This window comes from Oncorhynchus gorbuscha, linkage group LG13, assembly GCF_021184085.1.
Source record: "Oncorhynchus gorbuscha isolate QuinsamMale2020 ecotype Even-year linkage group LG13, OgorEven_v1.0, whole genome shotgun sequence".
Lineage (NCBI taxonomy): Eukaryota > Metazoa > Chordata > Actinopteri > Salmoniformes > Salmonidae > Oncorhynchus > Oncorhynchus gorbuscha.
In genome coordinates this window covers 18,807,295-18,819,466 of record NC_060185.1, presented here as the reverse complement: position 1 = coordinate 18,819,466, position 12,172 = coordinate 18,807,295, and the positions used below count along the sequence as shown (strand labels likewise).

Sequence of the window (12,172 nt, the reverse complement as noted above, 5' to 3'; positions counted from 1 at the left end):
AGCTAGGCTAATGTGTTGCTGTCTAGTTAGCTAGCAGACTTATTGTGTTGCTGCCTAGCTAGCTAGCTGGTGGAATGTGTTGCTACCTAGCTAGCTGGTTGGGTTAACTTATGGCAGTATTGAGTAGCTTGGATGAATAAGGTGCCCAGTTGCTAATATATGCATAGTATATTTGGATAGAAAACACTCAAGTTTCTAAAACTGTTTGAATGATGTCTGAGTATAACAGACCTCATATGGCAGGCAAAAACCTGAGAAAAAAATCAAACCAGGAAGTGGTAAATCTGAAGTTGGTAGTTTTTCCAAATCATTCAAATTGCACTTCCTAAGGCTTCCACTAGATGTCAACAGTCTTTAGAACCTTGTTTGAGGCTTCTACTGTGAAGTGGGGGCGAATGAGAGGGGAATGAGTCAGAGGTCTGCCAGAGAGCCACGAGCTGGCCACGCGCATTCACGTGAGAGTTAGCTTTAGTTCCATTGCATTTCTGAAGACAAAAAGGAATTCTCTGGTTGGAACATTATTGAAGATTTGTTAAAAACAGCCTAAAGTACTCCCAACCTCCGCTCTGAGCCCCGACAGGAAGCTGCAATGCAGAGAGACTGAGACACAAACAAAAAGGGGATTGGGGGGGGGTGAAAGAGATTTGGAGAAACAGGGGAAAGAGCAGCGAGGTAGGGAGAGGGAAGGGTTGAAGGCGATTAAGAGAGCGGGAGGAAGGAGAGGGACAAAGAGAAGAGTGTAGATGTGAAAAGCCATGAACGGTATATGATAAACGTGACAGAGTACTGCCAGCAGGACAAGGAGGCGTAGGTGGTATGTCAGTGTGGATGGTTGCTATCTGTGTGTGTATGTTATGATGACAGGGCCACTGATCACCCTCTGCCAGGATGCTTGAGCTGCTAAGTGGTCTGCACTTTACTTGATAATGCTGACATACCAGCTAATACGTTTGACTGCTGTAGCTGGGATGGTTGGGCAGCAAGAACTCTCCCTTACCTACAGTCACCACACAAAACATCAAGCATTCAATCTAATTACTGAAGATAAAAATGTAAATGCAGTGCAGTACTGTAAAACAGACAAAGCACAGGGAGTCTAGCTAACACGGTGTCAGTCAGCAGTGAGACATCAAACAAGGTGGGCTGGACCGACAGAGCTCTGAGAAGAGAACACAGTGTACCGAATGAGATTCATCGTCTGAGACTCTCATATGCAAACGGATGCACTGAGTGGGGCAGCATGCCTGGAGGGGAGGCTTGTTTGTGCTGCTAGCCTGAAAAGAGCAGAGACAGAGTGGGGGGCTGAGGCAACACTACGGTGTTAGTTCCAGCACCTTCAGAACCCTTCCAAGTATTCCACAGGTCTTCCACACTGATGAACTGGTCGTCTCCATGGAAACTGTTGTGCTTGGCTTTGGGATCGTGGTAGTTCAGGTCCTCCCTTAGGAACTGGAGGTCACCGAGGTCACATAGGGGGGAGAGAAGGGAAGAAGGGAAGAGAGGTGTCAATCAAATCAGCCAGAAGGATTATGTGGCCTGTCACTTATAGGATGATGTCAGAGCAGAGGGATCAAACCGTTTCATCCAGGCTGAGGTAGACTTAGGAGACTGCAAAGTGTTAGCTTGCTCAGAGAATAACCAACAGAGAAGCTAGCCTTGTGCGTCCCTGTGCCTGCAGTGTGCATCCGGCCTTGTAACATTATCACAGAATTCATGACAAGCCGTAGAGATGGCTGTGTGGAACAGCCAGCAACCGCATGCTTTACTCACACTGAGAAGGGGCTAGAAAACACATGGTCTTTTATGACAATGTCAATTAAGATTGAGACATTGTCTTAATAGGTGAATGTCAATAAAGATCTATAGGTTTGAGCATGCACATTCCACTGACGCTTTACTGGCCTGAACCTGTGATTAAAGTACAAACCTATAACTCCATTGCTAACAGATGTGGACACATCATTTGATGAGGAGGAACACAAAACAGGAAGTCAGGTGTTCCTCTTTCTACTCTAAACACTTGACCAATATTCCAATGTAATGAGCCTACTGTAAGTAGTACCGGACACATTGAGTGTCTCCAGTTCTCTTGAGCAACAGCATAGCAGTGCAGCGACAGGGCTTAGCTGACATTATGTTTCATCCATCTCTAGCCAGCCCCCGTGCTGTTATCATACCGTTTCTTTGACAATGTAGCCAAATAGCTGATGTTTTAAAAATCCTAGTATGGGGTGTCCAACATGTGTTTTTTAGTTGTGTCATGATGTTACAATTATCTTATCTTGTTTTGTTTTTAATGTAGTTCTGTCCTTGAGCTGTTCTTGTCTATTAATGTTCTGTATTATGTCATGTTTTGTGTGGACCCTGCTTTCTCAACAGCTAATAGAGATCCTAATAAAATTCCAAAACATGATCATAAAAACCTAGTATTTCTTTAAGAAGTGCCCAGGCATCAGAGCTACTTTGGTCCGAAAGCTCCGCGTGTTTTGTTCAGCCTTCCACAGTGATGGCTCTGAGCCAATACTGGTACCAGAGATGTGTGCTTAATTCACAGGCTGGCTGCTTCAGGGATCATCAACCAGAGCCAGTGTCTCCTTCTCTAAAACTGCCCAGCCCCTGCAGAAGAAGCTGCAGAGGGAGAGACCTCCGGCTGGCTTACCGGCTTCTCCCAGGCCTGCCCCTACTACTGGTTGCAGTGCAAGAGAGAAGCCTGCTATGGGATGGTAGAGGAGGGCAGGCCATATCGGTGTCATTTTAGCAGCTCTGACTGCATACATTTTCTTCAATGTTTTTTTGTTCAACCTTTATTTAACTAGGCAAGTCAGTTAAGAACATATTCTTATTTACAATGACAGCCTACACCGGCCAAACCTGGGCCAATTGTGCACCAGCCTATGGGACTCCCAATCACGGCCGGTTGTGACACAGCCTGGATTCGAACCAGGGTGTCTGTAGTGACACCTCTAGCACTGAGATGAAGTGCCTTAGACCGCTCTGCCTCTTGGGAGCCCAATGCCTAGCCAGGAAGAGCACAAATTCACCACTTACTTCAATAGCAAAATAAAGGCCATTACCAGGCAGCCATTAACTAATCTCATTATCGCTGGCCATCTTGGGAAGGAGTCCCTGCTGGTGGATGACAGGGGATTAGAGTTACTCACCACGTCAGTCTGACACGTCACATTGAGTAGGGAACCTGGTAGTATTACTCACCCTGTCTGTCTGACACGTCACATTGAGTAGGGAACCTGGTAGTATTACTCACCCCGTCTGTCTGACACGTCACATTGAGTAGGGAACCTGGTAGTATTACTCATCCTGTCTGTCTGACACGTCACATTGAGTAGGGAACCTGGTAGTATTACTCACCCCGTCTGTCTGACACGTCAAATTGAGTAGGGAACCTGGTAGTATTACTCACCCCGTCAGTCTCTGACACGTCCACATTGCCATTAGCATCATCATCCATCTGCTTGTGGATACTGCGGATCGCCTCGAAACTGAGGATGCTATTCTCATCATGGCACCGAGGCTCGTCGATGCGACAGAGTTCTGAGGGAGGAAAGACAAGTTCAACCTGAGTCAGAGCTCGGACTGACGTTTGACAGCAGTTGTATTGGGCTCCCAACAACACCTGATATTTTCTCAATCACAATTGGCTTGGGCGGTAAACAGTTTGGGGTGCCCTAAAGCTACGCCACTGCTTATAAAAACTAAGTTTACTATCCAAGATGTGCCAAACAAATCATCTCCAACTCAGGGCTCCAGCTATGCATTTGGTTTGCTAACTTGCTAGCTAAGCCCTAGCGTTCAAACTAAGCTTCTTGGTTACAGCAGAGATAATCAACCCTCCATGATCAAGATCCCTGCTGCCTAAATTAGTTGTGTGCGTCAAAACAAAAATACATAGTTGTTTTTTGGGGGGGGGGAAATAATCAGTGCCCCATGTGTACTGCCGGTAATACCGTTTCCCCAGGATGGTAGGGGAACGGTTTGAAGATATGAACATCTGGATAGAGCCCAACCCTACATCATACAGAAGGACTAGTGGCTATCGACCTGTAACACACCACAGCTTATGGGTAGGCCAACAGCCAAAACTCTGTCCACCTTGAAACCATCCCGAGCCATTTGTTCAAATCCCCATAGTAACCCGGGAGCGTTGACGCTCACAGCGGAAAAGCATAGGGATGCTACATTTAGCTGAGCGTTAACTAAACCTAGCAAGAGGCTATTTATAACCAGGCTGTGTCCAGCTGTATGGTTACATTGGAGAATGGTGGGGAGGGTAGGAGTTTGCTTTCTTTTCAGTGTAAGCAGAGTGTTGCCTACACTCAATGTGACAAGGGTGCTGAAATGTCATCAATCCCAGTGCAACACGTGTGTAGGGAAGTAGAGTTCTAGTGAGGGAAAAGGCAATGACCAGGGGGAACTATGAGGGCAAAACATACAAATCATGATGATTTACTAGGCTGACGTCATTTTCCTTTCCATAGCCTACTAGAAGGCCTATGAAACTAAGTGTCCTTAAATATAGAGCACGTAGATAAATTATATACAATTTTGATTCTATACATGACTTGTGAAAGTGCAAAAAATGTCCCTCGTCATGTTTTTCCGACTACTAGAAAGATTTTTACACACTTAACCCCAACATTTCTTCAAATTTTAACCCTCATTGTAAAGGACAAGTTATGTTTTTGCTTTGAGAAATAATAATCTTCAGAAACAACTTTGTCATGTGAATAGTGATTTAGTCCATCCCTCATTAAAGGTCAACCCTGTAACTTGAACTGAACTCTTGTTTAAATATGGTGAAACAAGGCCTAATACTTTTAAAATAATTTTTCAAAAGAAACAATGAACATCTAATAGAGAAATAACAGTGTTATTTGAACTGGTTCTACTCTTTCTCCATTTTCTGGTAGAAAACAACTTGTAGAGCATAACACGTAAACCCTGTTACCAAAAACAACAGTTGTTTGAAAGTTGTATAAAATGGTGTTACATGCTGGGAGTACCTCTGGGTGTAGTCATGGTTATGAAATTGTTGTGTTGCATCTAAGCCTGCAGTTTTCCCCCCTCTCCTGGGGGATTAAAACCCCTCAGCAGATCACAGATAAGGCCTTGCTTCAAGTGACAGGAAAGCCTTGTCTGGCCTGAGCTGCTGTCTGCAGACATTCTGGGCTGTGTGCAGGAGCATGACCAAGGCTGCCTCTAAGCCACAGAGATTTTCAGTGTAGCCAAGTGTCATTTCAGAAAGCTTCAATGTTCTAAGTTTCAAGTTCACAATCTCAGGTCAAAAGAATGTACCTTCTATCTCTTCGAGCTGAGAAGGTACAAATCTGTCCTTCTGCCCCTGAACAGGCAGTTAACCCACTGTTCCTAGGCCGTCATTGAAAATAAGAATTTGTTCTTAACTGACTTGCCTGGTTAAATAAAGGTAAAATAAAAAATAAATAAAATGTAGTCTACACTATGAAACCGCAGGATAAAACATTTTTAAAAGCAGGCAAAATGGCTGAAAGAAGTCATAGCATCGTCCCTAAATGGGGAAAAGCTTACCAGATAGATCAAAGCTAAGAGTCTGCTAAATATTCCTGCTTGTATGACTGTGGGTTATCCTGCCCAGAAACCAGCCCAAAACAGAAATGAAATAGAGCATAGCCTAGATTAGTACAATGTCTTCAGTTCTCACTAAGAAACGTGATATCAGGTTGATTCCTGTGTGGTGCAATCTATCATGAGGAAGCACACAACAAGTGTGTATGTGTGTGTTTATTTCCAGCTTGCTCTTCCATTTGCTGCACAAGGCAACTCGTAGTATTACAATACTAGGCATTAGGCAAGACCTACCCCAATCGGCCCATGCAGAGTGCAACTTATAGGCATGAATCAGTACAGCACAAGGCAGGCAGGGGCTTCTCTGGCATGGAATACTGCTGCAGATGTATTTATGACAAAGACTTCATTAAGGCAGCAAGGGCTGAACAGAAAATGGCAACAAAGCCAGAAAAGTGAAGCTGTGGAATTGCACTCTATCAAGCAGCCAAGCTGTAGGCAACTACAGAAAAGGTGTGGATTGTTAAACTTGTTTGGAACCACATAGTCACCATACCCGACCGGTCAAGCTCTAGAGCCAGTCAGCCACAGACACTATGACAGTTGGCCATTGTGGAATCAATTCTATAATACTCAGGCATATCAACAACCACCACAACCACCACAGCTTACACATCCTAACCTAAAGACTCATTCATACATTCCCCATTGTGTGTGTGCCTGTTCATGTTTATTTGTTAAAGCGCCCAGTTTTGCAGTCATTTTTCACATCCAGCCAGTCAAAAGTATATTCTGCTACAGTTGTAATTATGTGAGGAATGTGGAGTCAGGATTGGCTAATAAGATAATTGTAGCCACTCCCACCTATTTAAGTTGATTGAATACAGGTATATGTGGTTATGAGAGGCAGTGAGAGTAGTTGAACACAAGAATAGAGAACATGAACTCTTACCTTTTCATCCTGATTTTAACCATAGATGAATACAACAATCTATTTTTCAAATAACTGCTCAATTTTGGAGTAAAACTGTTCCTGACTTCAAGAAGCCTTTCTGTGCAGGAGGGAACGACCAACTTGGTTACACACCCTCCCACTCTACTGGGAACTCCAACAACAAAATACATTTATGAATAAAAGTGTATGTAGGCTACAACAAGCTGCTAATCCATCAACTGATGTTCTGTCAGGTTGTCCATAGCTGCTTGTTAAGACATGTTATCATTCTGACTGTAAAGCCTTCCCTTCAACACATACAGGCAGCAGCATTTGCCACAAATGTGCCACTGCACTGCAGCAGAAAGTGAGGTGGAGCATTTCTGATCAAAAGCAGTATTTCCTCTGCCATAATGAGGCTCTACAGCTGCAAATGAGGCTCTACAGCTATAGTGGCAGCTTGACTCTAAAGTCACACCCCTATTGGTCCCCATTTCAGGTGCAATGAGTAGCCTATCTGAGCAATCTTGTGCCAGCGTACAGCCTTTAGCAAACCGAGTAACCGAAGCTAATAGACCTACTACCTAGACAATAACAATGCAGCTCTAAATTATAGCCTCCTGGCTGATATGGCTCCACCAAATAACAAACCCTTTTCAGGTCAACCTGCTCTTTAATTCAACAGACTCCAAATCAACCCACGCAAGTCAGTGTGCTGAACACAGCTAGCCTACTAGATAAAAGGTTAAAAGGTCTAAAACCCAAGGGTGTGGTGGTGCTGGTTGAAAAGTTACTTTTTGGGCTGTTTTCTGTGCATTTGAAAATACCAGAGTGTCTACATTCCAGAACTGCAGCCCAGGACTTCAGCAAACACTTCTATATTGTAAAATAATTACATTTATCATCAACTGCAGCTCTCACACACACACTCTTCCTCATTTGGTTAGCAAACAAGATGGATATTACATATTTACATACGAGACTACCTTTTCAAAGAGGTTTAAGTTATCTAACCCTGTGTATTCGCTTGTAGAAGACTAAACACACACTTGCCCTCTGCACCACTCCACTGGTGTAATGACTGCTTCCATCCTGACTCCAGGATGCCCAACCCTTACTGTAGCTGGCAGTAGTCTGTAGTAGTCAACCCTCTCCAGGCCCCGAGTCTCTTCATCACACAAATGCCACAAGCTAGTTAAACTGTTTCTGAGCACAGACAATAGCCTATACATTATATATATGTGGGTAGCTAGGCCACATTCACTCAATGTCTCACCACCAACAGGTCCAGCACACCACTACAACATTCTTCAATGTTTTACCACAAATACAATCTTTACTTCATGACTGGGCCTGTCCAATTCAGCTGAAGCCTTTACACAGTCTGGCCTCATTGCATGACGTCAAATCAAAAAACCTCTCAAGTAGAGGCACAATTACTGTAAGTGGTATAGAATAGGGTAACTTTCATGGCAGAGAGTAGTCTTTTAAGCTATTGTTATTCATTTCTAAATGTCTCCATTTTTTAAGAATAGGCCTACAATAGTTAGGCGCCCCTTAGACAGGAAGCATAGCACTACATGATAAATTACAAATGCCACAAGTTCAACATCAACACTGGTCATGTGCAATCATAGGAGCCCTGTATAAACAGTGCTGATAAAATTATGGGCAGGCACCCAGTTCACCCACAGCTGTTTAAATATGATATGACCTATTATACATACCCACCCAAACTGGAACAAGAGGAGACTGGTTTGGTCTCAAACTAACAATGAATAGGCTAGGTCTTTTTTTTATTTATTTTTTTACCTTTATTTTACTAGGCAAGTCAGTTAAGAACAAATTCTTATTTTCAATGACGGCCTAGGAACAGTGGGTTAACTGCCTGTTCAGGGGCAGAACGACAGATTTGTACCTTGTCAGCTCGGGGATTCGAACTTGCAACCTTTCGGTTACTAGTCCAACGCTCTAACCACTAGGCTACCCTGCCGCCCCTACTGTACCCGACGTGAGGCTTCGACACCTATATGATGTTCCTTACAAGTCCCAAACATCTTCAGTGTCACATTGTTTAGTTTACATAACTTATGACAATAGTGTCACACATTCCGTTTTGGAATTCTATTGAATGCTGTGGAAAAACTAGTGACGATAACTAAATATACATTTTGACTGACTTGTCAAATCGACAAGAAAAAAAAACACTACCAAGATGCCAGACTCCCTGACTTGACTGTGTGCCATGATCACCCGAGGACAGAGCTTAATGGAGAATGCATACCCTAACTATTCTCAGCATGGCTGCATTTAGAGCTGGCACAATTTCTAAATACAAAAAAATGGCACTGGAGATTCTAGTGCACTGATAATGCAACAAAAGTTTACAAGTGACCAATTTTGATCACTTTGTGTATGGAGTATTGTATGAACACACACTTGCAGGCGTGTCATAATGTTTGGACATTTCTCAATGATATTTACATACCTGACACACCACTATCAATATGATGGTGGTCTGAGCTGGCTTGGACCCTCCAACTTTCGCTCAGGAGGCATAAGCATACAATCCACAAGGTCAACGATTTGCTGAAATCCATAATGGAGGTTTGCTAGGAAGAGGGTGGAGAAGAAATGTTTTAGTGACATCTCACATGAATGTATAACGTTAGATACTGTACTAGACTAGTTTTTTAACTATGACTGAACTTCAGATTTCAAACCAATGACTTAAATTATTATTACAATCTAAAAGAATTAACTAAAAATTGTCAAATGAGATCACATCGGAAACTTTACAAGCAAACTATCATCGGACAAGGAGGATTGGTAGCCCATATCTGGGACATTAACTTGGCTAGTTACTCAGTATAGAAGTCACGTAGGCAGGTAGAGCCTGTACTACAGCCCCTAACAAAAATCAGTGGTTGACTCATGCTAAACATTATCATGACCATAATACTACTAGCAAACAATTAACATGTTTAGCTATTTCAATAAAATCATTACAAGACAATATTAGCTGGATATGGTTCACAAGCAATCATAGCTAACGCGTTAACAGCTAATTAACAATAACAAATGGCTAGCTAACCAACCTTATCAAAACATAAGTGATTTTGACAGCCAGGCCTGAATACCGTTCATAATCGGGTCAGTTGTTCCATGATTTTCTAGGTAGGCATGAAATTGTAGTTTTTTATATTTCAATACTTTTGCATTTGATGCTCTTATTACAACTTTCGTGGTTACAGTATAATCAAAGGCACGTCATCAATCGTAGGTCCAAACTGCAAAGAGAAACCCCTCTGTACTCCATGGATTAAAAAACTAAATTAGCTGCATATGACAAATGATTTTCCGCTCTGTTTAGTCCGCTAATGACAATCCAAGGCAAGGGCCGAGGTGGTCGAATAACACAGACACGAGGATAAAGAGAACTAAGTAACGTAATGGTTCCGGTCCCGTCTTCAGCTCACTCACCAATCCACTAGCACAGCTGACTTCAGATCATTGTCAGCAGCTAACCATAGCACACGAGCTATACACAATGACAGAACAAGAGCCAATCCGTCCTCTTACGTCAATTTACTGGATAAAATACACTCGAGTAAAGAAAAAAGTACTTATGATTGATTCAAACACAGAGCGATTGTCATTGACGAACTACATGTCTGCTACAGCTGGTTTCTCCCCCCCCCCCACACACACACTCAAAAAAGCTTAAACTCCTGGCTTTGGAGCTGACTCGTTCAATTCTCTTAGTGAATCACTTCCTGTCACGTGTTTTTAGTAATCCTTCAAAATAAGAGTTCCGCCCTGTAAATGGTGTAAACGAATTGTGAAGGTAAAAAAAAATATATATATATATATATATATATATATATATATATATATATATATATATATATATATATATATATATATATATAATTTACATTGACACCCCTTTTCACTTAAGTAATGCATATATATATATATATATATATATATATTTAAAAAAATGTTTTACTCAAGTATAACAATTAGGTACTTTTCCACAACAATATATATATATATATATGCATTACTTAAGTAAAAAGGGGTGTCAATGTAAATTGTATATATATATATATTGTTGTGGAAAAGTACCTGATTGTTATACTTGAGTAAAACATTTTTTTTTTATTATTATAGAAAATTACTTAAGTAAAAAGGGGTGTCAATGTAAATTGTCCGGTAGCGATTTTTATTAATAAAGCAGTCTAATGGCTTGGGGGTAGAAGCTGTTGAGGAGTCTTCTGGTCCTACACATGGCTTCAGTACCACTTGCCAGAGAAAACGTTTAAGTAGTACTTTAAAGTCATTTTACTTAAGTACTGTGTGTGTGTGTGTGTGTGTGTGTGTGTGTGTGTGTGTGTGTGTGTGTGTGTGTGTGTGTGTGTGTGTGTGTGTGTGTGTGTGTGTGTGTGTGTGTGTGTGTATATATATATACATATATATGTATATATATATTTATAAATATATAAGAAATGTATTCCGACCATAGTATCCTACATTTGTACCAATATCAACACGTAACCTGTTTTTATTTTTAAGGAAATCGCCTAGGCCTTATGTTGCTAGCTGTTGCTCATGCTTGCTTCAAACACATATTAGTTCGGATGTATTTGAGGCATAGAGATAGATAGAAAACTATAGTGCCCAAAACTTTGTTTTAGCATGTGCAGCACCAGGACTTTTAATATTTTGAAGTAGTCAACTGGGTGGGACTTTCGAATGATTTAAGGAAGGATCACATTATTCCATCTGTGTCACTAGGAGGGATCAGCCAATGAATTATACTAGTGAAGAAACCAGAACTGCAGGTGGCAGTATATCGCCAACCTTGGCCTTATACTTGTTCAAATAAAACACTATAGACGGCAGTGTGCACCCTTTCAGTTTTTTTTTTCTTCAGTTGTAAAATAAGGAAATGCACTACCTCAAAATGGATATGGCCTCAATGGCGGTGCCTGTGCTCCCAAAGACGCCATGTAAGAACAGATACAATGATGCAATGTCTATCTAAGTCTATGGGTAGAGCAGTCATGATGAGCAGCGCATTGGATCCAACTTCACGACTACCGGAAGATCGTTTTAATGATAGTTGGAAGACTGCTGCCTATGCTGCCCACTTCTTCAATTCAATTCAAGTCAAGGGCTTTATTGGCATGGGAAACATGTGTTAACATTGCCAAAGCAAGTGAGGTAGATAATATATAAAGTGAATATATAAAGTGAAATAAACAATAAAAATTAACAGTAAACATTACACATACAGAAGTTTTTAAAAAATAAAGACATTACAAATGTCATATTATATATACAGTGTTTTAACAATGTAGAAATGTTTAAAGGACACAAGATAAAATAAATAAGCATAAATATGGGTTGTATTTACATTGGTGTTTGTTCTTCACTGGTTTCCCTTTTCTTGTGGCAACAGGTCACAAATCTTGCTGCTGTGATGGAACACTGTGGAATTTCACCCAGTAGATATGTGAGGTTATCAAAATTGGATTTGTTTTCGAATTCTTTGTGGATCTGTGTAATCTTGAGGGAAATATGTCTCTCTAATATGGTCATACGCCCTGTCCGGGGGTGTCCTCGGATGGGGCCACAGTGTCTCCTGACCCCTCCTGTCTCAGCCTCCAG

General features: G+C 41.6%; 1 protein-coding gene across 3 annotated transcripts in view; it reads right to left on the bottom strand.

The window, feature by feature from the left end:
• The window catches only part of LOC123992559 (stromal interaction molecule 1-like), a 53,158-nt gene extending 42,935 nt beyond the window's left edge, over window positions 1–10,223 (bottom strand). Inside the window, exons 1-4 of one of the 3 annotated variants that reach the window (XM_046293773.1) lie at window positions 9,595–10,223; window positions 8,985–9,108; window positions 3,422–3,552; window positions 1,335–1,449 (exon numbers count right to left, since the gene is read on the bottom strand). In XM_046293773.1, the coding sequence (XP_046149729.1) occupies window positions 1,335–1,449; window positions 3,422–3,552; window positions 8,985–9,096 (358 nt within the window). In that variant the 5' untranslated portion in view covers window positions 9,097–9,108; window positions 9,595–10,223. The remainder of the gene's footprint in view (window positions 1–1,334; window positions 1,450–3,421; window positions 3,553–8,984; window positions 9,109–9,594) is intronic. The other 2 variants (XM_046293775.1, XM_046293774.1) reach the window with 2 other exon arrangements.
• Between the last annotated feature and the right edge of the window lie 1,949 nt (window positions 10,224–12,172).